Genomic DNA, 25,498 nt, shown 5'->3' with positions numbered 1-25,498 from the left:
ATTTGATGGACAAGTACTTCCAAAGAGAGTATTTATGTGTTACAATTCTCTGCCCGTGGACTTATACATTTTCCCCACTATACAATGTTACAAATGCTGTAAATATGGTCACATTAAATCACAGTGTAGATCTCTTCCCAAATGTTTTAAATGTGGTCATGACCACTCGGGTGACAGCTGTTCAGTTGATGAAGAGTTTGTCAAATGTTGTCTGTGTACTGGGTCTCACTTTGCGACCAGTAAAAAATGTCCTGAGTTTTCCCGCCAAAAACAAATCAAAGAGACAATGGCTAAGAATTGTATTTCTTATTCTGAGGCTTTAAAATTACACCCTCCTCTTGGTAAGTCTTATGCTGATGTTTTGACAACAGTAGCCCCAGTGAACACAAATAGACCAGTTTTGAAAAATTCATCTGATAGTTTACCCAGCAGGAGTTCATATAAAAAAACAGTATTTCTTAAGCCTAGATCCCCACCAGTAATTAGTCCTGGATATGATAAGGCCTCTCATGATGCTCTCACTAAAGACTTCAACATAAACTTTCCTTCATCTGGCACTGCTTATAAAGATTCAAGTAAAGACTCTTTACTGTCTGATATTATGTCTGTTAAAGAACTTATTATTACACTTATTAATTCATTGTCTCATTATAATTCAAACTTCACACCGCCCAACGCTGCCTCATCCCAAAACCCTGTAAGTAATAAAAATAATTATTCATTTGATAGTAATTTTATAAATAATAATGAATTCGGTGGTAATTCAATGGAATTGCCGCAGTATTTACAGTAAGAAATCTGATTTGTTCCATTTGATAAATAAATATGACCCGTTAGCCATTTCTCTCCAAGAGACTTGGCTTAAATCTAGTAGTTGTTTTAAGGTGGCAGGCTATGCCTGCATTAGAGAGGACCGTCTAGACGGCTATGGCGGTGTTGCACTGCTGGTCAAGCATTCTTGGTCTTTTAAACACATTCCTATTCCTGTTCATAACGATGATTATTCCATTATAGCAGTTTCTATAAATGGTATTTGTTTTGTTTCCATTTATATTCCACATCCATCCTCTATTATATATGATGAAATTTTACTTAATATTTTACCGTCCCTTCCAAAGCCAATTTTAATAATGGGAGATTTTAACGCCCAGCATGCTTCTTGGGGTAGTTCTTCCTCTAATTATTATGGTTCAAGAATCTTAGATTTTTTAGATGTGAATAATTTATGCTTACTGAACTCCGGGGAACCTACACGTCGCACTGCTAGTTCTGAAGGATTCAGCGCTCCTGATCTATCTATATGTTCTCCTTCCTTAGCGTCATCTTTAACCTGGCACGCTCTTAGCTCTTCATATGGCAGTGATCATTATCCTTTATTTATTACTTTACCATTTTCTGACAAATCAATCCCAATGCGTCCCCCTCGATTGAAGTACCAATTGATTAATGCTGATTGGAAACGTTTTAAAGAAAAAGTAGAGGAAAGATTAGAGTCACTTCCTTCCTTACAGTTAGACAATCATAGCAATTGTGCTGATACTTTCACTCAAGTTTTAATTGATGTGGCGGACAATATTTTTCCTATTAAAAAGAATCGTAGTAGATATATTCCTCCTCCCCCATGGTGGGATGAAGAATGCGCTGAAGCTATTAAAAAAAGAAAATTAGCCGAACGTGCTTACAGAGCATTTTCCTCTTCAGAAAACCTAGAAACTTTGTCTGAACTTATAAACAGCACCCGTAAGTTATTTAAACAAAAAAAATGGGAAGGATGGAAATCATTCTGCACTTCGATATCACCAGACATTTCCCCATCTGAGGTATGGAAAAATATTCGGAGATTTAGATCTTGTTTCCGAGAGAGCACTCCCTCGTTCATAGATAAATCAATTGCTGATTGCTTTCTAGATAAATTAGCGCCACCTTCTGTGCCTCCTATAGATATAGTACATCATGAATTAATCTATCCTATTTGCACTGAAAACCTTACAGATTTAAATGCTCCATTTACTTTTTCTGAATTAAAAGGCATTTTGTCGTATGTGAAAGATTCAGCTCCTGGTATTGACGGTATTCCTTATTCTTTTTTCATTAATTTAAGTGATTCTTGTCTTTCGTATTTTCTTTCAATAATTAATTCCATTATGATTAACGGTAACATGCCTCCGTCATGGAAATCTCAAGAGGTAATACCAATCCTCAAACCGAACTCTCCTGTAGGTAACTCCACTTCGTATCGGCCTATTGCTTTATCGTCTGTTCTTCTCAAAATTGCAGAGCATTTAGTTAAAAATAGATTAGAATGGTATTTAGAAAACAAAGGTATATTAGCTACCAGTCAATTTGGTTTTAGAAAAGGGAAGAGTACTATGGATAGTTTAGGAATTTTTACTACAGATATTCGCTTAGCCTTTACTAATAACCAATGCCTCCTTGCTGCCTTTCTTGATATCACAGCCGCCTACGATGGTGTTAATTTATCTATACTTAAAAATAAACTGGTAAAGCTACAAGTACCGATTACCCTAATCAATTTCATTATTAGTATGTTATCAGAAAGATCTATTAACGTTACTACTCAAGATTCAACAGTTTTGACCCGAGTTCTTTGGAGGGGATTACCTCAGGGGTCTGTTTTAAGCCCATTGTTGTATAACGTATATACGTACGACCTTGAATCTGTTTTTAGTAACAAAATTAATATTCTACAGTACGCTGATGACCTTCTTTTGTATGTTTCTGGTTATTCAGTAAGCGAATTATGTCATTGCTTAACTTCAGCTTTAGGTTCCCTTAAAAACTGGTTAGATAATAACTGTCTTTCATTATCGGTCCCCAAAAGTTCTGTGGTACTTTTTAGTAGAATGCGGATGCCACCTCCTATTTTTGTTTACTATGATAATATCACTATCCAGGCTTGTAAGGAGGCAAAATTTTTAGGTATAATATTAGATGACAAACTATCAGGGGTTCCTCATTGTTATTATGTCACGGCCAAATGTGAGCGTCTATTAAATATTTTGCGCTGCCTCTCAGGGGTCTGGTGGGGTGCTCACCCTTCCTCCCTAAAACTTCTCTATAACGCTATAATATGTAGTGTTCTTGATTATGGAGCTTACTTCTTGGAACCTTGCAATCTAGTCGGTCTAAAAAAAATGGACAGCATCCAATCAAAGGCTCTTCGTATTATTTCTGGTACAATGAAATCTAGCCCCATTAATTCTTTACAGATTGAATGCACTGATCCTCCTCTTAGATTGCGCCGTCAATTCTTATCTGACAAATTTTTATTTAGAGTTTTACAATATTCAAATCATCCTCTATTTTTAAAATTACAACTTTTATCTGATTCTATTGGGACATCTCCTTACTGGGCTCATAAAAACCTTCCCTGTCTAGTTTTAAGTTACCGTAAATTTATATCTTTTCAAGCTCCGACTTACAGAACTCCAAAATTTCCCATATTTTCTGCTAGTTTTGAGTCTTTAATTTTTTCTCCTGAAATAATATATGATTTAGATATCCCAAAAAATTCACTTGACGCTAAATATAAATTTAACTTAATTATTGAAGATAATTGGGCTGATTGGCATCATATTTATAGCGATGCATCTAAACACTCCAACGATGGTGTGGTCGGAGTAGGGCTTTTCCATCATCAGTATGGTATTCATGAAAAGGTCAGATTACCTCCTGAAACATCAGTTTTTACCGGGGAGTGCTGTGGAATTTATAAAGCCATAGAATATGTCCAAATTATGAAACTGAAAAAAACAGTAATTTTTGTAGATTCTAAGAGCGCTTTACAAGCCTTAGAAAAATTTCCCTTTAAATGCAATACTCAATATCCAATCGTAATCCAATGCAGGGAATTGCTTCATAAATGTTCTACTTTGGGGTTCAAAATTATCTTCGCCTGGATTCCGAGTCATAGCCATATTTTCGGTAACGAAAAAGCAGATAAATTTGCGAATGAAGCTGTTGTGAATGGTGATATGATCAGTTATAAAAATTATTGCCATGACCTTTTGTCCCTCCCTAAGTCCTACTTGCGTGAATCATGGGAATTGGATTGGGCGCACAGTAGTGCAACCAAAGGAAAATGGTATAAGTTCATTCAACCTACCATTCCTATAAAACCATGGTTTTTTAAAATGAAACTGGGAAAGGTTTCTACCTCTAATATTATCCGTATGAGAATTGGCCATGCTTGTATACCTACGCATCTTTTTAGACTTAAAATCGTGAATTCTGATTTGTGTGAGTGTGGCACCGGCACAGGTGATTTAAATCATCTGTTTTTCACTTGTCCATTACATGACCGATCCTCTTTCCTCGAATCCCTTATATCTTTAAAAGTACCATTTCCTACTTCCATAGCCTGCCTCTTAAACATGCATGATAATATTGATATTTATAATACCCTATCTGTATATATGAATAATAATAACATTAAAATTTAATTTGTTATGTAATTTAATTTTTATGTTTCCAGATTATTTATCATTTTGTTCTCTCCTTTACTTTCCTGATCCTTTGAAACCTTTTTTTTTTCCGTTTTCCATTTTTACTTTCCTATACGTTTCCCAACCTTTACCTTACTTCGTCGTGGCTGACGCACAAGCCGTGCATGCCATCATAGGGAAAAAAAAAAAAAAAAAAAACATTGCACTGATGGGATAGAAAAATAAACAAGCAAAACCTTATTCGTTATCAAACCTGTGTAGCAAACGTCATATTTATTTAAATGTTAGCAGCACTGTTTCTTGCACTGTAATGTTGGCAGGTTTGACCCTTACAGTACCTAGTGCAAGCGAAAACCGACACTAAGGTGACGAACCTTTTCATTCCGCGACTGTACTTGGAACGTTTTTAAAAAGGCTTTTGTTTGAAAGTGGCTTTTAACTTAATTTGCAAAAACGTTCCAATTGTTATAATATTATTTTGTTAGTTAATATAAATACATTTTTTTTTTAAATATAAGTATAACAATATTTTACAAAAAATAAGTATAACAATGAAACAATATTATTTTAAAAATTAAAAATATTTATATGTATAATTATAAATAATAAATATTTATTATCGTTTGATAAAATGTTTATGTCCGAATTTACAATGGCATACTTTTAAAATAGCAGAATTTCTTTTGGCATAATTTCATTCTGCATATATTAAAGTGGGGTCCCGTTGCAGTTGGCATCTTGTTGGTGAATGGGTGGCACTGCTCAGTTTACTCTTGTTTTTATTTTTATTTTTCTTCTTCCATTATTATGTGCCACTGTCATGAGTCTATGTAATTGCCTGTATTTGTGTGATGTCCATTGTAATAAATGTATCTTTCTTTCTATCAATGATGTTTTCAGTTACAGTACACTTAGTACAATCAGTTTTCTGCAACATTCCTGGACAGGATATACTAAATAAACGTCATGCAATCGATATCATGCAGAATATTTTCAATATTGCAAAAATTCTGCCATCTGCATAGTATGCCAAGTGGAATGGTAACAAATAATCGTGGTACTAAATAAAAGTTATTCTAATCCATTATATTATGCAGAATATTTTAAATATTTCAAACTAAATTCTGCCATCTGCATAGTATGCCAAGAGGAATGGTACCAAATAATCGTGCTACTAATTAAACGTTATGCTAATCAATATTATTCAGAATGAAATTTTGCCAAAAGAAATTCTGCTAGTTTAAAAGTATGCCATTGTAAATCTAAATTATGTAAAAGGAGAAACTGACTGACTGACTGACATATCAACGCATAGCCTAAACGGCTAAACGTAGGCACTTGAATTTTGAAAGGGACGTAGCTTAGGTACCTTAGAGGTGCACTAAGAAAGGAATTCCTGAAATTCCCACGGGAACGGGAATTAGCGGGAAAATCCTTTTGTATGAAATATCTAAACCACTTAAGTTAGACGCTTGAAATTTGGCATGCAAGTACCTTAGTAAACTTAAAGCTTAGTTACAACAGGATATTGCAAAATTCCCACGGGAACGGGAGTTAGCGGGAAAAAGCGTGCCACTGGTTAGCGGGGAAAAAAGTGGTATGCTTTTTTTTTGGTAGCGAATAGAACTGAGTAGTATGTATCACTTCAACTAAATAAATAAACGTTATTTTATTACATACTTTTCATTAAAATTTACTAATATTTCTCATACAAATTTTGCAAAAAATGTACTTGGAACGTTTTTGCAAAATAAGGTAAAAACTAATTTCATACAAAAAGCCTTTTTGCAAAAACGTTCCAAGTACATTTTTTTCAAAATTTGTATGAGAAATATTAGTCAATTTTAATGACAAGTATGTAATAAAATAACGTTTATTTATTTAGTTGAAGTGATACATACTACTCAGTTCTACTCGCTACCAAAAAAAAGCGTACCACAAATTTACAAAAACGCGATTTTCTCAGTTCGACTTGTGTGTGGGTTGGAACGTTGTAGCATAACTACGTCCAATTGACCTCTCTACAGATTTATTATAAGTATAGATTATTACAACTCACAAAAAGACTAGAGAAAAATCGTTTTGTTCGACTCCTTCAGCTCGGTTAACACGGCTACATTTTAAGGCGACACCTACGCAACTACAAGACTGCTAAAAAAATAACCCTTTTGGCTTCACCGTAGCTGGGTAAAACAGGATAAATGTACTACCTATTGTACCCAATGAGGCTTCTGATACTGTAATCATAAGAGCTGTTGAGTTTCTTCTGTCACTTTTCAGCGCCAGCTGACATGTAGCCAAATCCTCCATTTGCCTCTGGTAAATTAGAGAAATTCGCTCCTGAAGTGGGGACTTTTTTTGTTGAACCTTAGCTTACCTTTTAGGGTTAATGCTGGAGACCAAATAAATAATCTGATGATGATGAAAATTATTTCCTGTACTTCCCAGCCTAGCATCTATTAGACTGAGTTTCTTAGGGGGCGTCCATTAATTAAGTACGTGAGACTTTTAGGGGGGGGAGGAGGTCAACAAAAACCTCACTAAATCTCACGTGGGAGAGAGGGGGGGTCTCGGGAAATATCACGTAATTTTTTCCGCAAGAAATAGAGTAAAATTGCCGGAAAACTGGATTATCTTCAGTAAAAAAAATACGAAATTAAAAAATTATAATTATAGACCTCGCACGCACCACAACTCGCACTAAGCACACAGAAAAAATCTTTCTCAGTTAAATTACTCCAGAACTATCAAATTTCGGATTTTTTTAAATATCACGTGAGATTAGCGGGGTGAGGGAGGGGGTCAGGCAAAATCTCACCAAGGGGGCGAGGGGGTTGAAAAATAGCCAAAATTGTCTCACGTAATTAATGGACGCCCCCTTAGGACTGAAACTTAAAAGACTTGAAAAGGACCTACATAAAGAAACTGAATTTCATAATGTAGACCTACCTATCATTCAGGTGATCATTTAGCTTGTTGTTGCAGCTGGAGTCTGAAAGCTGTAAGGGGTACATGGACACCCCAGTCGCGGCCACGAGAAGCGACGTACGCGACCCCAAAATGGAGAAAGAGAAACCGTTTCTAAACAGTAAGTAAAAGTGAAATCTTTTAAACAAATAAATAAACCTTTATTGTCACCAAACAGAAAAAAAACATAGGTAAGTACCTACCTACCTACATAAAACAGATTAAATTAATGTAAAAAAAGGTACTCGTAACAAGGCATCTGACTGAGCGTAAGCTGTACGGCCGTGAAACGCTGGTTTTCAGACGGTGCCAGTCTTCCATTTCATTTTTCATTGACTCATTCCCGTTTTCACCAACAAGACGCTAAATTGCAGAGTCCTTAAGACATTCATCATCATCATTTCAGCCATAGAACGTCCACTGCTGAACATAAATAGGCCTCCCCAATGATTTCCTGCACCTGGATGCGGACAAAGTCAAAGTCAAAGTAATAATTTCTTTATTTGTTTAGACTAATAAATAGTTCTTACAAATCGTCATTTTGCTCTTAAGGAGCCTCTACATGTCTCATAATCTTTTTACCCTACCAGCGCTTCGAGACCAACATTTGGCAAGTGCTGAGAAGAAGCGCCGCAACAAACTCAGTCACCACTGTCTGCCGGTTAATATAAATAAATAAATAAACAGCGCAGGATCGGTCGTTGAGGAAATCCTTAGGGGAAGCCTTTGTCCAGCAGTGGACGACTTTTGACTATCCTTGGGGGAGGCCTTTGTCCAGCAGTGGACAACTTTTGGCTATCCTTGGGGGACGCCTTTGTCCAGCAGTGGACGACTTTTGGCTATCCTTAGGGGAAGCCTTTGTACAGCAGTGGACGACTTTTGGCAATCCTTGGGGGAGGCCTTTGTCCAGCAGTGGACGACTTTTGGCTATCCTTGGGGGAGGCCTTTGTCCAGCAGTGGACGACTTTTGACTATCCTTGGGGGAGGCCTTTGTCCAGCAGTGGACGACTTTTGGCTATCCCTAGGGGAAGCCTTTGTCCAGCAGTGGGCGTCCTTTGGTTGATACATTACCTTTTTGTTCCAGATGAAGTCAGTGGTTGTGGGGTAAACAGCCTAGCAAGATTACGGTGTATCGTCCAGGCTCTATCAGTAAAAGACAATGCTCTATGACATTAATTGAATGTAATTAGTAATTATCAATAAAATGGCCTTCTTCAATGTCTGTAGCAAAAAAGTTGAAATGCGACTTTAAAACGGCTGAAGAAAACAAAGTTATTTCTTACTATAGTCTGATCTGTGAGTAGCCAACTGTGCGATGGGCGCCCGCAGTGAGTGTGCGAGCGCGACAGCAACATAATTACGCGCGAGCGATAAGGATGAGTAGCTTGGGGTCATTGGACAAAATTCTACGTGCTCACAGACCGGGCTTTATTTTTAGTTATTACTAACTATTGCTTAAAATCTTGTAAGAAAACTCTAGTTTTTCCTTTATAAGAACTTCTTTCTTTCTAGTCTGCTTCACTAGTTAGAGAAAGTAAATAAATGTTTGCTAAAGTGCTCAAATCAATCTTTGCTCATTAATATTACTAAAATATTGTGTAGCGGGTTCGAATCCCAACGAGGACAATGTTGGTTTACTGATTTGTAACCGTAGATAAGGTGGTAAAATATTGTATTATTTGTGTTTATTTTAAGTAGATTCGGTATATTTATTTAACTACGTATGTGGAGTTAATTTGTTACAAACATATCTATTAGTGCATACTACTTATTCACAAAATACATCTTAAAAAATAATATAAACCCACCAAGTGTGAGTCGCGAAGGGTTTCGTACAGCTGATTTCGATATGGTACACTAAATAAGTAAAAAACATAACATAGCCTAAAATAGAAAGATGTTCCTATAGTTTAATTATGTTAGAAAATGTGTAAATAAAAATAGGGATAGTAACAAGCCACAGAAGTTATAAAATAGGTTTCTAATTAATGTATTTAATAGTTATTAATAATACTCTTACAAAAGGTAAACAAATGGGTGCTGAAATAATTCAAAAGACAATAAGTAATCATAATAATAATGATTAGTAGTAAATGACATAATATTTGTAATTTATTCTTGTAGAAATTATTTAAATATTTGTACGCTGACTAATTATACAGCAAATTTTGGCGATCTACTTATACTAGTTTTAAGACCACTATGTTTACCTCCCCAAAATTGTGCAAATAAATATTTGAATTTGAATTTGAATTTGATTATGTCAATAGTTTTGCTTGGTGTTTCTTTGCGAGATCGAATCAGAAATGAGGAGATCCGTAAACGAACCAAAGTCGCTGACATAGCCCGACGTATTAGCAAGCTGAAGTGGCAATGGGCAGGGCACATAGTACGCAGAACTGACGGCCGATGGGGCAGAAAGGTTCTGGAATGGAGGCCGCGTACCGGAAAACGCAGCGTGGGACATCCACCTACAAGGTGGACCGACGACATCGTAAAGGTAGCAGGGAAGCGCTGGACGCAGGCCGCTACCAATCGATCAACATGGAAAGCATTGGGGGAGGCCTATGTTCAGCAGTGGACGTCCTGTGGCTGAAATGATGATGATGATGATGATGAATAGTTTTGTAAATAAATTATCATTTGAACATTTGTATGAAGCGTTTTATTTTACTTCATCATCAGGTCATTTAGTCTCCACTGCAGAAGCACGACTTTCTCTAAATTTAATTTAACTACCTACTGCCAACTACAGAATGGAAAATCCTTTCTACAATTCCAATCCGCTGAACTATCCTAGTTCATATCAACCACAAAACTCAGCATACAATGTGTGAAAAAAATGTGTAACTTCGCCCGCATGAATTTCAGCCCCCACAAAAAGCAGTTGTCCCGCGCGTCCCCTTTCAAAACTCGGGATAAAAACTAGGTTATCCTGTTTTTCCCAGGGTCTCAATCTATCTTTTCCTACAGCCTTTACATAAATGGATTCAGCAACATCCCTACACAGAGAAGACTACAAACATACAAAAAAATCTAACGTTTTGCCACTTATCTAAAGGGCTAAGCTACTTTCGTAATCAAAATTCAAATGGAAGTAAATGAATATCTACCTATTAACCACGAACTTCAGCAAGGAACAAGACTAGCTAAAATCTCACAATATAGTATTAACATTAGCAACATATTATAGCATCAGTAGGCGGAGTCAGCACGTTGCCAAGTCACGCCTGCGTCCGCGCACCTTGGCCCATTGGCGCTAGTGCCCATTGGAGCTCTTAATGACGGGTTCAATCCGATTGGATTTTTCCCAAAATAACCCTGTAAAGGTGAGTGTAGACTAGAACACTTACATGTAACAGAACAACGAGCCGCTCTATGATATTGTTTTAATATTTTTCACGAACCAAATGTCGCCATTTCACCTGTGTTGTACCTACCTTTGTAAGAATGTTAAATTACATAGACTAGGTAATCTGTATTTTATACTCACCTTAGCCGCGTTTCGAGCAAATATGTGCGAGTATGCGTAGCTACTTTTCCTTCAGGACCAATTCACAGCTTTTCACACTTTCGCTTCACATCCTCGCACCGCTCATCTTCAAGCACATCATTGGTAGTCGAATACCCACGTCCCACGTCCACACGTCCTCGCTCCAATCATCTTCCTAGCACATTTCTATTAGTCATAAGTCATTTATTTTTGCAAATTAGGTTTTTGAAAAGCGCTTTGGCAGTGGTGGAGCTATCCAAGATTTATCCATTCACATCCAATCTTGCAAGTGCATGTGTGGTTTTGTTCCTCAGTCGAGGAAGCACATGATGTCGTGCCCCGCGTGCCCAAACTACTGCACGCAGGAAGATTTAATGAAGGCTACTGACAACGCCACTCTTGTGGCGGAGTTTTGGGCTGACACTGTGTTGTTGACACGACAAGAAAAAGACAATGGTGAACCCACCCACACCGTTTCACAGCATCGCTGCACATCCTGCAACAGTTATCTTCCTAGCACATCTCCAGTGTGAACGCAGCCTAAAGGCAGTAATAGTGATTTTGTTTGTGTTTTGAAGCTATTAAAATGTGTGGCTCGTTGAAAATACTTTATGGTTAGCGGTTTATTTCGATTAAAATGTCGGTGATCTCGAAAAGTTGTGGAATTCCTTCGGCTGGTTAATCGTTTTGAGTGTTTTGTATAATGTATTGCATCATAAAGTAACGTCCGTATTCACAAACGATGCTTGCTTAAGTGAAGCAGCAAATCCAACGCACAGCGTTGAATAGAGCTCTGTGATTGGTTCGTGTTTCACACAGTGCGTCCACGCGCCCTGTGAGACCTCATACGGGCTCCAATACGGACGTAAGTCAATTATTTGACTGTCTAAAAACAAATATGAACGTTTTTCTTTCTAATCTTCTTCTTCTTTTGAATGAAAGTGGACTTTATCGTCACTTACTTTAGCTGCGCGCGCGCATAATACATTTTTAAACTGCATGGAACAAGATCAGTTTTTTTTTTCGAATAGCTTTTAAACAAAATTTAAAAAAAAATTGCTATTAGTGAACAAATTCCTCACGATGGACTAATTTATCTGCTATACCTTCGTTCGTTCGTTTCAGCCGAAAGACGTCCACTGCTGGACAAAGCCTTCCCCAAGGATTTCCACAAAGACCGGTCCTGCGCCGCTCGCATCCAGACGCCTCCCGCGACCTTCACCAGATCGTCGGTCCACCTTGTGGGAGGCCTGCCCACGCTACGTCTTTCGGCTCGTGGTTGCCACTCAAGAACTTTCTCTTTGCTATACCTACTCTTATAATATTCAAAACCACGACATTTTGCTGGGGTAATGTACACCAAAATATCGGCTGTCACGCTGACTGTCTTAGGGTGGATTCGACTGGACAAGAGTAAATACTCCGAATAAATCGTCAGTTATTTGACATTTTGACATAGTTCCCATACTGAAACTGTCAATGTGCCAGTTATACCAGGAGTTATTCTGGTCGAATCGGGCCTACTAAAGGTAGGTATTATAATATTTTTTAAATCAAAGAAAACAAGTAAAATAGTTTCAAAAACATTTTAATTAATTAAAAATGTAACATTTTACAAAAATATATTTACATGTGTAATAATGTAAGTATAGTTACTAACTTACGACCTATTTAAAACTAAATACACTTAACTGACATTTACACCCTTTTACTAAGAGAACAAATGTTACTAAAACTATACAGGGTGTTAGGTAAATGGGTATATGAGCCGACACAAGCCCATGTTAACATGGTCATATAAATGATATGGTGAAGGCAGAAAATTGATATCGTCATTTTATTTTTTTTAATTTTGATACAAAATAAATTTTATAAAATCCGAATTGCATGAAAATTAAAATAATTAAAATGAAGATATAAATTTTCTGACTTCACCATACCATTTATATGACCATGTTAACATGGGTGAGTGTCGGCTCATATACCCATTTACCTAACACCCTGTATAAAAAGATTTATTATACACAAAACTAACGCCCGTATTCACAAACATTACTATGAGGTCTCATAGACGCACAGGGTGACACACGAACCAATCACAGAGCTCTATTCGACGCTGTGCGTTCGATTTGCTGCTTCACTTAAGCAACTTTGTGAATACGGGCGTAAGTAAAATTAAGCTTTAATGTCATTATAATAAGGGTTAATCTCATTTATCCAGTTTTAGAATACGAAGCCTATTTTAACAAAATGGCAGTCTGACTACCCTCAAAAAAGCGATATAAGCAAATCACTTTAAAATAGTGATTAAAGGTCATAGCAGACTTATCAACTCGGAAAGGGATCAACACCGTATCGCCTTTTGCGAGCTGTCATCGCCTTTCGCGCGCTGTCAACCGCGAGGCGAGGCGTTTACGTTACGGTGCGGATAAGTGTGCGTTGCAGTATGGAGTTTCATACAAATAATACTGACCGCCTCGAGTTGATACGGTTACGATTCCTTTCCCGGTTGATGAATGTGCTACTTCCTTAAATTTATTGGAAGGCTACGAATTTTTTAGATCTATTTTATACATATAAAAAGCTCAGCTCAGCACTTCCTATACAAATTTCATACAATTATTGGTAGTAAAAACCATTATGCAAAATTTCCAAGGCACTACTTCTCTGAAATATTTTATTCTAGGCCTGAAACCTCAGTTAGATCTTAATCAACTGTAAAATAAGATTTTTAGTAACCTTGACATTAAAAAATATTTTTAGTGATTTAATTTTTTTTTATATGGCAATCTTTATCTTGAAATATTTCGGAAACGTTATAGATCGTTTCATCCACTCGGCCGCGCCCCAGCAATTTTTGGTCTCGGTCGCACGGGGTGCGGGGAGTGTGGTCCGAGCAAGCCGTAAGGCATTACTGTAGTGTGCGTGTGCACTCATGGATCATTTAGCGTGTACCGATAACACTCAAACATTAGCAGAAGAATGGTGGGGCGCGTCTTCGTGGATGGCACTATCTATAACAATTGGTAGTAAAAACCATTAAGCAAAATTTTCAAGGCACAAACTCTCCGAAATATTTTATTCTTCCTGAAACCCAATTAGTTCTCAATGAACTGTACTAGTTACTTTTATATTTTTCATATTATTATGGCGATATTTACTTTCAAATATTTTGAGAACGTGACACTTAAGGGTACCATATTATTTGACATTATTTGTTAAAGTTCCTCTATCAATATACCACTTTAATCGCCGCAACTTTAAAAATAAAACAAAATGGCGGGCATGTTCAACCCCCATTAAAGCATTATATGCCTGGAATGAAGTCTTTTTTATAATATTCTAGAATATTTCTAAGGCAATTCATAATTGATTTTTAAGTATTTTCAGAGATAATATAGGGTGAAAATAAGCGAGCTACGGACGAATGTTCAAGAAAGGACAATAACTCGCGGCTCCGATTCATTGGACTCCGGTGGACACCGTCGGGTTTTAGTGGGTAGGCCCCGCCTTTAGTGAGCAAGTGGGGAGAGTCCCACATAACCCACTGGCCGTCCCCATTGATCAGTGAGTATACACAAAGCATTTCTCGACGTAAAAAATGTTAAAAAAAGGCAACATGAACATGTTTCTAGAAAAAAAAGAAATTGTATTGTAGAAGTAGTTAAAAATATTTTCACCCTATATTTAAAAGGCAACGGCTGACATTGTAGGCCATACTTGAATTTAATTAAAGTGAAAATTCGATATAATTGTGCGTTGCAAAGTATCCAAAAGTATTTATTTTACAGTATTCTATGTTCAATACAGAAATTTAAATATCAGGCATTTATTTTTTATTATTTACAAGATATCAAAATTGGTGTTTTACATTTCATTTATACGCGATTACCTTAAAATTGTATATTAGTTCTCATCAATTCAAGTTTCAAGACAAATGGACTTAGAAACAAAAATATTATAGGTCTTAACTTAGTCAGTGCCTGGGGTATGGTAGCGGCACGGGACGGGTGACATTGACATAATATTATGACGTGACAGAGCATCGATATCGAGACAAAGGACACCTTCGATTTTTGCCCAAAACATGTGAAGTTAAAAAAAAATTAAAAAACATCCTTGAATTGAATAAAAGTATACGTGTTTTTTTAAATCTTGAAATAGCAATCGTACCAAAAGTAAAAATAGATTTAAAATAGCTTAGAAATGTATGGAAACAACAGCCATGTTTACTTTTTACTGTGAAATCATACTATTTTGGCTTTGGAATTCAATATTTTGGCCAAAATAAATCAACAGCATTTCGATCTTCAAAATCTATTTAATAAAAAAACATGTTTGTAAGCAAAAAACGCATTTTTGTAATCGCCTTGCAATTATTGCCTTACTTTAATAAGTATTGCATGTGTAGCGTCTAGCTATCAATGAACTTAGGTATGATGACCTACTTTATTGTATTGCAACATTGTACTTGACTTGTGCGTAATAAATCAGTATGAAATTAATATTTGTTGTGACTGCCCGTTTCCCTACTCATACTCAACACACTACATACACACGATTAACTTTACATTGGTGACCCCGAGAACATTTAATAATAGACAGTTGTGTTAAAAATATATTAACTTTAATTTGTGAAGTGACCGTGTGACTAAGAAAAAACCAGCAATGCCGGAAGTGCCCACGCAGCAAGGCAGTTTCCAATACCAGCCTATGCAGACTCAAAATCAACCACCAGGCACAAGTTATGCCGGGCAAGGCCAGCAGCATACCGGTTCAACATCATCGCTCATGGAAGTCTCATCAATAAGCGTAACCGCCAGAATTCCAGAATTTTGGACGGAGATGCCTCGACTGTGGTTCGCACAATTCGAATCAATAATGTTGCCACAAAAACAAGGGGATGACTGCAAGTTTCATCTGGTAGTATCGAAATTAGGCCGAGAAACTGTACAACAAGTCGGTGACCTACTGTTGAATCCACCAAGTGAACAGAAGTATGGCGCAATCAAACAACGACTGTTATCCATATATGAGGAATCAGCAGAACGCCAGTTCCAAAAATTAATTGGAGAAATGGAACTCGGCGACCAAAAGCCGTCGCAATTATTGAGAAAGATGACCGAGTTAGCAAGAAATGCCAAAGTAGCCGACTCCACTCTTCATAACCTATGGTTACAACGATTGCCAGCATCTGTAAGAGCAGTGTTAACAGTCAGCCAAGACCAAAAACTCGACAACTTGGCCGCCATAGCTGATAAAATAATGGAGAACATCAAATTCGCCGAGGTGTCAGAGGTAGCCAGCAGTAGTAACTTCCCTATGAACGAACTGTTGACACAAATCAATAAATTAACACTCGAAGTCGCCGAGTTGAGAAGCCACCAGTTCCAGTCGCAAGGACGCGGACGCGGGCGCGGTCGTGGATATTATCAGTCAAGGAACCGAAGTCGCTCTAGGCCAAGGGCAGGAAACGGAAATGGAAACCAGCTGTGTTATTATCACCGCCGATTCAGGAATCGATCGACAAAATGCGAGCAGCCGTGTTCATGGAGATCTAATTCAACGTCGGAAAACTCCCAATAGTGTTGACAGAGGCGGAAGTCAATGCTATTTATCCATCGAGCCGCCTGTGTGTTATTGACCGCAAAAGTCGATATCACTTTTTAATAGACACCGGGGCAAACATAAGTGTTATTCCTAAAACTAAGAACGCACCAAAGTCGAACGAGTACAAACTGTATGCAGCGAACGGTAGCGAAATTAGAACCTACGGTGAAAGAACGCTCGAAGTGGATCTCGGGTTACGCCGACCTTATAGATGGACGTTTGTGATTGCTGACGTCAAACAGCCAATACTGGGTGCAGATTTTTTGGCAAAATACAATTTATTAGTAGATATGAGACGGAAAAAAATAATTGATGGCCAAACGGGATTAATTACCCCAGCGAGTATTACTAACACAAATATACCTACAATCAAGACCATAAACGCGAAGATGGTATACGCCGATTTATTAGAGAAATATCCTGATATCACGAAACCCTTCTGTGCCAAAGAAACACCCAAACACCGCATAGTCCATCAAATTATCACAGAAGGACACCCTGTATACTCTAAGTGCCGCCCGTTATCAGCTGAAAAATACAAACTGGTTAAGGAGGAAATTGAAAACATGCTTGCTATGGGAATTTGCAGACCGTCGAAGAGCGAGTGGGCAAGCCCAATACATGTTACAGCCAAAAAAGACGGCGGAATAAGATTATGTGGTGATTATCGAAAATTAAATTCAATCACCAAACCCGACCGTTATCCAATTCCGAGATTGTTAGACTTTACATATCTTCTACCAAAAAAGACTGTATTCTCAAAAATTGACCTCAAAAGGGCCTACAATCAAATTCCAGTTGAAGACATAGAGAAAACGGCGATTATCACACCATTTGGTTTGTTCGAGTATCCACGCATGCCCTTTGGACTCCGTAACGCCGGCCAAACGTTCATGAGATTTATGAACGAGATCATGCGTGGTTTAGACTATGTGTTTTGTTTTGTTGATGACATCTTAGTAGCCTCAGAAAACGAGATTTCACACCGAGAGCATGTCGAAGAGGTACTGAAGAGATTAAACCACCATGGAATCACATTAAACATCGATAAATGTATATTTGGTCAAACTGAAGTCGAATTCCTAGGATACCAAATTACTACACAAGGAATAATACCATTACCAGAGAAAACGAAAGCCATCGATGAATACCCGTTACCAAAAACGGTACGAGAGTTAAAACGTTTTATGGGAATGCTAAATTTCTATAGAACGAGTATACCTCATGCAGCCTCACATCAAGCGCCACTAAATAAGTACATGTGTGGTAGTAACAAAAAGGACAATAGTACCATTGAATGGAACGAGCAAACCAAGGAAGTCTTCAGACAGTGCAAGGACAGCTTGAAAAAAGCTATTGCACTGAGCCCACCATCTTACGACGCTCCGCTATCGCTCATGACAGATGCATCGCAATCATGCGTTGGAGCCGTGTTACAACAATACACAAATAATGAGTGGAAACCAATAGCATTTTTTTCAAAAACGTTATCAGAGACGCAGCAGAGATATAGTACCTATGACAGAGAGCTTTTGGCAATATACATGGCTATACGTCATTTTCAAGATTATTGTGAAGGTCATGAACTGATAATATATACTGACCATAAGCCACTGACCTATTTCAATAAATCAAGTTCGAAAGAAAAAATATCACCGAGACGATTACGTCAATTAGATTACATAGCTCAGTTTACATCGGAAATAAGACACGTCTCAGGTGCGAATAACATAGTGGCCGATGCACTGTCCAGAGTATCTCAAATAGATTGCCCTAGTAATATTGATTGGGACGAAATAGCAACATATCAGCATGAGGACCCGGAAATGAAGAAAATATTGCAACAACACAATTTGAAATGGAAAAAAATAAGCCTACCTAGCAACAAAGAGTTATACTGTGAAGTGTCAACAAACGAAATTCGACCTTATATACCGAACATATTTAGAAAACAAATATTCGGTATATTACACGACGTCACACATCCAGGGATTAGAACTTCGAGAAAATTACTTGTAAAACACTACTTTTGGCCCGGGATGAACCAGGACGCCCGGAAATGGGCGAAACAATGTATAGCGTGCCAGAAATCGAAGATCATTCGACATAATAAGGCCCCACTTATGCAGTTTCCAGAATCAGAACGATTTGAGCATGTCCACATAGACATAGTCGGACCTCTGCCAATATCTAATAATAACAGATATGTAGTAACATTCATAGATCGTTTTACACGATGGCCAGAAGCGATACCAGTACCGGAAGTAACAGCTGAAGTAGTAGCTAACACATTTTACAATAATTGGATCACGAGGTTTGGTTGTCCAGTCAGGATAACAACCGATCAAGGACGGCAGTTCGAGTCGAATTTATTCACATCTTTAGCAAAGTTAATGGGTATCAAGAAGATCAGAACGACAAGCTATCACCCACAAGCTAACGGAATGGTAGAGAGATGGCATAGAATTATGAAAACAGCCATAATAGCGCGCGGTAAATCAGCAGACTGGTCACGTGAGCTACCTACCATTTTGTTAGGCCTACGAACGACGATTCGACAAGACTGTGACGTCAGTCCAGCACAGATGGTCTACGGAAGCTACATTAGAATACCCGGAACATTTTTCGAAGTAAATGAAAAACACAATATAATTACACCCGACTCATTTGTCGAAGAATTGCAACGATCAATCCAAAACATTAAACCAGTTCCGAGCAATATCAAGACGTCCAAAAACACTTTTATCTACAAAGACATGAATACATGCAAACACGTATTTGTCAGAGTAGACGCTGTGAAGAAAACCTTGGTAGCACCGTACGAAGGCCCATACCAAGTTTTGGAAAAACATGAAAAATATTTTAAACTTCAATTACCAAATAGAACATGCGTTATTACAATCGACAGATTGAAACCAGCGTTCATAGTCCACGAGGGCGACGACATCAGAAACGCACCGCCTGCACAAAAATGCACTGAATCGCAAGGCGATGACGTAAAATCGGCACCACCGCCGTATGTTACAAAGTCAGGCCGAATTGTCAAGCCCGTCGTCCGTTTTCGCAACTAATCATTTTTTTACATTTGCAGTTTTAAACAACGCAATTTATTTCGCATTCAACCGTGAACCGAAGACAACACCAACTGCAACATGGGTAGCCACTCATCCAAAGAGGAGATCGTTGTCTCCCAGGGACAAGCAGCCGCAAGTGGCGGGAACGCACAAACTACGAGTACCATCACGAGAATCGAGATGCTGATGGGTGCCGTATGCCTAATATTTCTCATCGTGGTGGCATACTGTTTTCTGAAGCGGTGTGTCGCACGTGGCCGGAAGGCCATAACCAACGAGCTCGCGAGGATAACCTCCAACATCCCGATGACATCGGTAGCTGCGGCGCCTGCAGCAACGAGAACCGCACAGGCACAACAAGTGAACCCCGCTTTTGTGCCCTAAATAAGTGATTTTTTTTAAAACTCAGTGCAGTGTTAACGTGGTAAAGAAGTGCAGTGCATAAAAGCAAAAACCAAGTGCTAGTTAATTAAGTACCGATAGCAATATGATTTTATTTTTTATTAACCACTAGCTTTCCGCCCGCGGCTTCGCCCGCGTGGAATTTTGTCTGTCACAGAAAAACTTTATCGCGCGCGTCCCTGTTTCAAAAACCGGGATAAAAACTATCCTATGTTCTTTCCCGGGACTCAAACTATCTCTATGCCAAATTTCATCAAAATCGGTTGCGAGGTTTAAGCGGGAAAGCGTAACAGACAGACAGACAGACAGACAGACAGACAGACAGACAGACAGACAGACAGACAGACAGACAGAGTTACTTTCGCATTTATAATATTAGTTGGGATTGTGTAAATGTTTTGTTCATTTCATGTTAAGTAGTTTAATGTGAACATGTTTTCTTCTACCAGGAATAATTATTTTTAAATTAAATTGTTTAATTTTGATTTTATAACTCATAAAATTATGTATACAAAGTTTTTAAAATTTTATTAAATACATTTTAGATAAACAACATGATAACGATTATACTACACAGTAGTTAAGCATTATTGTGTAAAAATGACATCTCATTTTTTTCCCAAAGGGGGAGAGTAATGTAGCGTCTAGCTATCAATGAACTTAGGTATGATGACCTACTTTATTGTATTGCAACATTGTACTTGACTTGTGCGTAATAAATCAGTATGAAATTAATATTTGTTGTGACTGCCCGTTTCCCTACTCATACTCAACACACTACATACACACGATTAACTTTACACATGTAACAAAAATATCTTTTCTTTATAATTTTGGAGGTACAAATGTATAAAAAATCTGAATATTTTTTTTAAGAATCAATGATATTTTTCCTCTAAAATTCAATAGTTGTACTTCAGGTACACAATTTGGGCAAACAACGTATGGAGAAAAAAAAGGTGTCCATTGAACTCTCACTCACGTTTGACGTCACATAAACACCCTCCCTCCCCGCTTCCCTACCTCAGGCACTGACCCAGTTAAGCGATGAGTATAATGTCAAATACCCATTTTAACCCATTTTCTTTTAAGTAGACAATTATTTTAATTGTTTGAGGCACAGTTGCAAAAATATGACCGATTTTGTATCGTTTGAGATAATATTATTAAGTAATTCTTCTACAGTCCAATTTTCATTTTGATTAAACCAACTGTCATTTTGATCCATAGACAAGTATCCATAGACATAGAATAAATGTGTCATTTTGATCCACAGACGAATGTCATTAATTTTGACGAGTAAAAGCGCTTTTTAAAAGTGACTTTTTACATAAAATTCAGCCAATAGACCAAATGAAAAACTGGACTATAACTTAAATCTACATTTGTATTTCTATCTCTTTAATACTTCAAGGATTAGAGAAGGATAGCACCTTCATAATCCAATATGGCTGTAAGTATTTTTGTTTACAGGACAGGTTTTAATTGTTTTCGACTTTAACATAATATGTTTATGATTCAAAACTGTATTGTGGCGATCATTCGCACTGTCCATGCTAATAGAAACTGACAATTTCATAAATTAACATAGAAATTAACACAGGGATTTCGTAAAAAGCGACTAAGGGACAAATATGCGAACATCAGGCCTCCCCAACCCGTCTGGTCAGCGTGGGGAGTGTAGGACAAATCCTCCATGCCTCTGGTAAATTATAAAGGGGGTCTTATCACGAAGTGGAAACAGGACTTCGTTCGTTTCAGCCGAAAGACGTCCACTGCAGGACATAGGCCTCCCAAGGACTTCCACAAAGACCGGTCCTGCGCCGCTCGCATCCAGGCACCTCCCGCGACCCTCACCAGATCGTCGGTCCACCTAGTGGGAGGCCTGCCCATGCTACGTCTTCCGGCTCGTGGTCGCCACTCAAGAACTTTCCTGCCCCAGCGGCCGTCAGCTCTACGAGCTATGTGCCCCGCCCACTGCCACTTGATTTTAGCGATTCTGCGGGCTATGTCAGTCACTTTGGTTCTCCTGCGGATCTCCTCATTTCTGATTCGATCACGCAGGGAAACTCCGAGCATAGCACGTTTCATCGCCCTTTTGCAAACATGACTATTAGTGATTATTGTAAAAATAAATAAAGATAGGTTTACTCAAAGTTATTAATTTTTTTTAGCGCTAAGTTCAGATGGTGAGAGCAGTCGCCCGGCAAGCGTAAGGTCGTGGGTTCGATTATTTTAAAGTTATTTAAAAATTTAGGTTTATTTAAATACAGAAGAAGACAGTTCCCGGTGACAATGTTAATCCTGGATTTAACCTGATGGATGGATCAGGCCGAAGGTGGAAGCGAGCTTCACTCGGTATCCTCAACCACAGAGGAACTGGCTATCTTACCTCTAACTGCCGGAAAACAACAATGCTGTTAACATTGTTGTTATGGCGACAGACTTAGGTAAGATGGTGGTAGCTAGCCAGGCGGACTTAGAACAAGCCCTACCACCAACCAAACCGAACAGAAAAATCTGCCCCCACTGGGAATCGAACCCGGGACCTCTGCGTCTGAAGCAGGTGGTCTTACCACTAGACCACAGAGGCGGTTATTAGGCATATTTAGCCACAACGGGGAAACCCTTTGCCTGGATCTAACCTGATGGAAAGTGACGATCAGGTCGAAGGTGGAAGCGAGCTTCACTCGGTATCCTCAACCACAGAGGAACTGGCTATCTTACCTCATCATCATCATCATCAACAGCCCTTTACAGTCCACTGCTGGACTATGAGCCTCCTCCACTATAGTGGAGGGGGTTTTGCCATAATCCCCACGCTTGGCAGGCGGGTTGGAGATCGCAGTTTAAAAGATTGATGTTTGTCAGAGAGCGCTGCTACCCGTTCTCTGTTTGATGTGTAGTCCCTAAGTCGCCTCTTACGACACCCGCGGGAAGAGTAGGGGTTGGTGACAAATGTATTCTACTCTGCCGTCACCATACGGCATCTACTCTGGTATAAATCTTTCGCCTTTTTTATCTTACCTCCAACTCCCAAAAACATAAGAAATCGCCAGTTTCTATTGACGCGGACTATTAAAGTTGAAGATACAATGTTAAGTGTGAGTCGGTTATGTCTTTTTGTTATGTACCTACAAACTACGTGCTATATATTCACTATTTACTAGTATCACTTGATATGAGCTTCGTTCATCACGCGTTTCCGAGGAGTTCACTGCAAAAAAAATCATTTTTAAAGTTATTTACAATTTTATCTTATTTTGGACTGCTTTTGTCTGAAAATAAATGATTTTTATTTTTATTTATTTATTTATTTTAGGGTGATATCGCCTGTTCGCGTCCAAATGACCGATTACTCTTAAAAAAAGATAAAAAAAAAACATATTTACTGAAACTCTAACTTATTTTATTTTAGGGTGATGTCGCCTGTTCGCGTCCAAGTGACGGATTACTGTTAAAAATAGTAGAAAAAATCCATACCAAATGGAAAGCCCCTATGAATGCTTGAATGTAAAACAGGTGACACTCCTAAGTAATTTCATTTTTTTAAGAGTGATCCGTCATTTGGTAATAAATAATAATAATATTATGAATTGTAAATGAATACTTTTGCATGCTGAAAGGTTAAAAAACTAGATTTGTAGGTGATTCTACGTACACTGTACCTATAAATAAACTGTACCAAATACCATGTGTAAACCCATGTTCGCAATAAAAATGATTGGATTTGGACGCATACAGGTGACATAACACAGAAAAAAATCAGAAGAACAGTGTCTCTAGGTCTTGTGCTTTGTCACACTAATATTCTAAAGGCGAAAGTTTGTTACTTCTTCACGTCTAAACGGCTGGAGCGATTTTAATAAAATTTGGTATGGAGTTAGGTGACATCCTGGATTAACACATAGGCTACGTTTTACCGCGGGTAACACCGCGGGGCACAGCTAGTCCTTAAATAAAAAAAATATGTCAACTTACTTCGTTAGTTCCCTCGCGGTCATAGGACCGGTGAGTCCGGACCGGGAGCGGGACCGACTCAGCTGTGCTCTTCTTTCAGCTATAAAATAAATAAATAAAGTTTAATACTAGGTAAAGAATGCATAAAAAACATGCGAAAGATATGAGAACGAACTGCTATAAAAATATAACATACTATAATATGTATTTCCTAAACATTTATGCCGATGCATAATAAATTCATATTTTTTTAACAGATTTTACAGTTCCATTTACATTTTAATACAAAAAATAAGATACAGGTGGGCCAAATTTTTTTGCAAATAGGAACGCTTGATATCTCTTAATTAAAAAAAACACATTGAAGCGCTCCATAGTGACTAAAAATTCAAGATTTTTTTTGGGTAACTCTCCCATCTTCCACGCGTCAATGCCTCGAAACGTTTTTTGAGAAATCAAGCGTTGCTACTTGCAAAGATTTTTGGCACACCCTGTACATTGTACATATTTCAAACTTGACAGATAAGCAAAGCACGGTTTAACATAGCTTTTGCCTAACTAAATGCCAGAAAGACTATAAAAAAATACGAACGAGACAACATCAAAAGCATATTAATTTAAATAAGATAAAACTGAACTTAAATAGATTAGTTAATATTTAAAAAAATATGAGTACAGAAATACAAAAAAGTTTGGTTAAACCTTTTAGTTATTGTCGATCCTAAAAGAAATATTGTATCGATTATTCTATAGAAAACTACATTATCATAGGTTTAAATAAAGACATTATATCATTAATGTATTTAGTAAATGCATTTATTTATTGCAATATACTATAGTGACAGACTGTCAAAAAACGTCGTTCGTTGACCTTTGAAAAGGAAGTGGCAATACTGAACCTTATTTTCGTTATCTTAAGGTCCACAAACTAAAACTTTTCACGTGCTTAGATAAGCTCAGATGAGCTACAGGTTAATTCAATTGTAAACACTGCCCTCTCTTAAGCTCCACAATCGCACGATAAAATTTGAACGTGCTTATCCTAACTAACTAAAGGTTAAATTAATTTGAACCTTACTGCCCTTTCTTAAGGTTTAAAATCAAATGAAAAATAAATGTTAATAGTTAAACATATAAAGCTAGGACCATTATGTTTGTATGACTTGTCTGTAGTTCCCCGGCTGTGGTGACGTGTCTCTCACTCGGCGCACGCGCCGGCCGCATTGCATTTTCGACTCTGTTTCCATTTACATAAGTTTTCATTTACCTTGCAGACGGTTCAAATACACTTATATGTAAAATATAAAATTGAGGCGATAGGCAAGAGTGGCATAACTCAATTTTTAAAATATGAATCTCGAGGGTTTTGAAAAATTTGTAATTTTTAATAAACATTCGACAAAGTTAGACCACTCTGTTCCACCAATTCCTTCAATTTATTCTATATAACAACTTAAAAATATAATAACATAAAAATGTGCCTGTAAGTACAAAAAAATATCTACATAAATCGATTGGAATACGTG

General features: G+C 37.7%; 3 protein-coding genes across 3 annotated transcripts in view; 2 read left to right on the top strand and 1 right to left on the bottom strand.

Annotated features, from left to right (window-relative positions):
• Positions 1-9,519, top strand: part of LOC135085742 (transcription factor SUM-1) — a 33,183-nt gene extending 23,664 nt beyond the window's left edge. Inside the window, exons 3-4 of the mRNA XM_063980540.1 lie at positions 7,452-7,554; positions 8,518-9,519. Of these exons, the coding sequence (XP_063836610.1) occupies positions 7,452-7,554; positions 8,518-8,603 (189 nt within the window). The 3' untranslated portion in view covers positions 8,604-9,519. The remainder of the gene's footprint in view (positions 1-7,451; positions 7,555-8,517) is intronic.
• LOC135085585 (THAP domain-containing protein 5-like) overlaps positions 1-25,498 on the top strand; it is a 308,949-nt gene that overhangs the window by 1,031 nt on the left and 282,420 nt on the right. The window lies entirely within an intron of this gene.
• Positions 12,499-25,498, bottom strand: part of LOC135085618 (protein diaphanous) — an 83,008-nt gene continuing 70,008 nt past the window's right edge. Inside the window, exons 27-28 of the mRNA XM_063980394.1 lie at positions 23,994-24,072; positions 12,499-23,229 (exon numbers count right to left, since the gene is read on the bottom strand). Coding sequence (XP_063836464.1) covers positions 23,208-23,229; positions 23,994-24,072 — 101 coding nt within the window. The 3' untranslated portion in view covers positions 12,499-23,207. The remainder of the gene's footprint in view (positions 23,230-23,993; positions 24,073-25,498) is intronic.

Source organism: Ostrinia nubilalis, chromosome 29 (assembly GCF_963855985.1).
Source record: "Ostrinia nubilalis chromosome 29, ilOstNubi1.1, whole genome shotgun sequence".
NCBI lineage: Eukaryota > Metazoa > Arthropoda > Insecta > Lepidoptera > Crambidae > Ostrinia > Ostrinia nubilalis.
This window is presented reverse-complemented; position numbering and strand designations above follow the sequence as displayed.